Genomic DNA, 3,339 nt, shown 5'->3' with positions numbered 1-3,339 from the left:
CAGGCTTATCTGAAATCATTCATTCATGACACACACTGCACATGAAATAAAAAGAACACAACAATATATGTATCACTTGTGCTGAGTGTTTCATGTGATATCAATTGTATAACTTCCCAGCCTTGTCAACTAGAAGCAATAAATGCTGTTTATTGAGTGAATGATACTAGTCTATTTATATTAGAGTAATCAAAGATATCAGTTAATGTGACTGCTTTAACCCCCTCTGTTGGTGGTAATAAAATATGACTACCTTCGGCAACTTTGCTTTTGGGCATTGCCGGTAACAATAAAGTCTACAGAATAAAAACATATGTGCAGCATTTGTCCTTTATTTTCAAACATTCATTCAGTAGTAAAATGACAAGAAATGATATTGCAAATTAAAAAGACATGTTTCCACCCTCGCTGATAATCAGTACAAACTTGACAGTGTCTACTTTAATTAGACAGTCAGTCTCTGCTGGATTAGGTAGGCTTGATGATAGCTGACAATCAGTACAAATTTGACAGTGTCTACTTTAATTAGACAGTCAGTCTCTGCTGGATTAGGTAAGCTTGATGATAGCTGACAATCAGTACAAACTTGACAGTGTATACTTTAATTAGACAGTCAGTCTCTGCTGGATTAGGTAGGCTTGATGATAGCTGACAATCAGTACAAACTTGACAGTGTATACTTTAATTAGACAGTCAGTCTCTGCTGGATTAGGTCGGCTTGACGATGACAGAGCTGCCTGTGACCAAGGTAGGGAAGAACTCCACCATGTATTTATTCTTCAGTCTGTGCAGGAAGTGGACAAACCTCACCCCCTTTCCATACCCTGAAAAGACGTGCGACACCTAAACAGGCACAGAAAACAGGTAGAAAATATAAACAACAACAACAACAATGAACACAATGTGATGAATCCAAAGGTGGTGCGGACAGTTAAGAACATGTAACATCAGCAAAACACAACACACAATACAAATGGACAAATGGGCTGAACGACACAACCAAAAGATGTAACGTCAGTGTGACACAATACTACTAAAGCATACTTCTTTCCAGGTGTGAGAGTAGGTGCTGAGGTCTTCTGTGGGGCTGACTGTGTGTTCTGAGATAACAGTCTGACCATCTCCTCCCAGCAACTTCACATGCAGCTGGTAGATGGACTCGTGCAGCTGACTTTCTTCATACCTACAAGATCAAATAAGTGGAAAAAACTCAAGATTTTGTGGTTTTGTCAAGAAGTGAAATAAGAACTCAAGTCTTTTTTTAAATGATTTGTTTTTGAACTCTTGCAGACCTGTAATGCCAATTTAACGAGGCTATGAATGTTTTAAAATGTGCATCTTCAGCATGGCGAAACCCAACTTCATAAAGGCTTCATATGTGTGTAACTAAGCAACCCCATTTCAGCCTTAGCCCTTCATATTTTTGCCTGGATTTACCACCAAGTAATAGACCATACATTACACCATAGCAAATAGTACTGGCAAACGAGACCAGGTTGATGGGTGTGGCTGTGCATGATTATTAACCACAAGGGTGTAATTAAGTCAAGAGGTTTGGGTATTTATCTACACTTTATAGCTGCCTGTCTAACCCACCGGTCTTGTATAAGGATGTCAGGCTGGTCATCCAACAGCTCATCCCACAGTCCTTCAGCCTTCAGGTCAATTTTCTGCTCCAGGGTAAACCAACTGTGGACAGGCATACCAAGACCACTGTGAAAAATAGACTGAGATGGGTGGCTCATTTGATTTACGATAGTAGCTGAGCGTTACTCACCTGAACTGAGGCATGTAACAGACGACAACCCCTGGCGGTATGCCACTGGTGTCATAGGGAAGGTCCTCTACGCTGGTGGTCCAGCCAGTGTAGTCACCTAGTGTCATAATGGATGGACCACAAATGCCATTCAGCGTAAATCAAAGTGTGTCACTGTCAAATGTTCAAAACTTCCATTAACACTCTTTGTTGATTATTTGAATGCAAAACGAAGCCTGCTGACTCACCTTCTGGCTCTGAACGAGGAGGTTCATCTCTGGGCACTCCTGTCAGTTCAGGCTCAGGAGGCGGGCTGTCATGAGTCACGCCTGGGTGGGGAAAATCTATAGTTTACAATGTGTAGTGTACTTTAACCTGTACCCTACACATTGTAAAGGCACAGTAGATAAAAGGAATTGATAACGTTTCTGTGAATTGTCTCATTCTTCTATGTAGGCTATATAGGATAGAGTTGTAAACCTAGTGGTAGTAATGAGTACTGTGAAACGCCAATGTTAGGTTTAGGATACTGTGAAAGTACGTTTTGCGCAAGAATTTCAACTTCAGATCCCCGCAACTGTCATAATATGAATGTCGTAACTTTGCTCTGATTGTGTTAAGCTAATAACTGTGACTAGGCTATGTGGCAACAATTTAACTTCCCCCAGTGTGCAAGTTCACAACAACCAGCGTTACAACTGCAATTGATCTGAATTATATTTGGCTGGTTGCCACCGTCATCAGCCTGATACCTCTCCATAAATCTGTCCTTCCATTTATTCTTTCGCTTCCACTACGGTGGATCGCCATAATACAGAAGGGAGTGACGTATCAACTACCGTGAGGCGCCGGGTTCTTCAACAAATTTCTGCCGAGTGGTTTCGCTTCATAGACGAACTTCCAGTCCACGGAGTCGGGCATAGATATGCCTGTGATGTTCCACTCGTTCTGACATCTTCTTTTCCATTCATTGTCGGACATAATGTAGCCGCTGCGTTGATGGCGTGTTTCTAAAGTGGACCAGGAAGTGCTAAAGACAGCTTTTTATCATTGCATGTCCCACCCTCATGAAAGTCCGATCACCGCCCCACCCAGATAATGTTGCAATATTGACACTGATGCCTTGACTACCAGATGCCTGCAATTACCTTATTAAAAATATATAGCTACATCTAAATATAGCATATAAAATGAAATTACAATAAAAAATGGCTTCCATGTAGATAAAGACACAAGTTGATTGGGTGTTGTGCAAAAACAGCCAGAATTGTTGTATTGGGAATAATTGTACATAATATAAGCTTTACCACATCAAATATACATAAAATGAAGTCGCCTTCAATTAGAGCAAAAAGTTAAAAATAGCCTAACAACGTTATGTTAAGTTATTCTTTTGTATGGTAAGTTGGTTATACCTACACATCCAAATATATTTTAGCTTTCATGAAAATACAATGGATATTTTTAACAGTTAAATGTGCAGTTTGTGGAAAAACCTCAAAAGGACATTTCAAATGACCACAACCCTAAAAGCACAAACAGTACTTCGTCTGTGTTTGAAGTACAGTAGGCTACACTAACAT

General features: G+C 40.2%; 1 protein-coding gene across 1 annotated transcript; it reads right to left on the bottom strand.

The window, feature by feature from the left end:
- Positions 1–314: 314 nt before the first annotated feature.
- Positions 315–2,844, bottom strand: nccrp1 (P1, F-box associated domain containing). The gene is made up of 6 exons (XM_047043121.1): positions 2,596–2,844; positions 2,005–2,085; positions 1,778–1,874; positions 1,597–1,689; positions 1,045–1,183; positions 315–843 (listed from the first exon to the last, which is right to left on the bottom strand). The coding sequence occupies exons 1-6, from the start codon at positions 2,735–2,737 to the stop codon at positions 709–711; spliced, it is 687 nt and encodes a 228-aa protein (XP_046899077.1). The 5' UTR covers positions 2,738–2,844; the 3' UTR covers positions 315–708.
- Positions 2,845–3,339: the final 495 nt, after the last annotated feature.

Source organism: Hypomesus transpacificus, chromosome 20 (genome assembly GCF_021917145.1).
Source record: "Hypomesus transpacificus isolate Combined female chromosome 20, fHypTra1, whole genome shotgun sequence".
NCBI classification, from domain to species: Eukaryota; Metazoa; Chordata; class Actinopteri; order Osmeriformes; family Osmeridae; genus Hypomesus; species Hypomesus transpacificus.
Note: the sequence above shows the minus strand (reverse complement) of the source record. Positions and strands in the feature narration are given on the sequence as shown.

What these genes read in the sequence shown, in the direction of transcription:
- nccrp1 (XM_047043121.1), bottom strand. Translation starts at nt 2,737, where the DNA reads ATGTCCGACAATGAATGGAAAAGAAGATGTCAGAACGAGTGGAACATC. An exon ending in GAAGAACCCGGCGCCTCACG is followed by an intron (nt 2,086 to 2,595) that starts GTAGTTGATACG and finishes TTCCCCACCCAG; the next exon opens with GCGTGACTCATGACAGCCCG. An exon ending in TCCTCGTTCAGAGCCAGAAG is followed by an intron (nt 1,875 to 2,004) that starts GTGAGTCAGCAG and finishes TTATGACACTAG; the next exon opens with GTGACTACACTGGCTGGACC.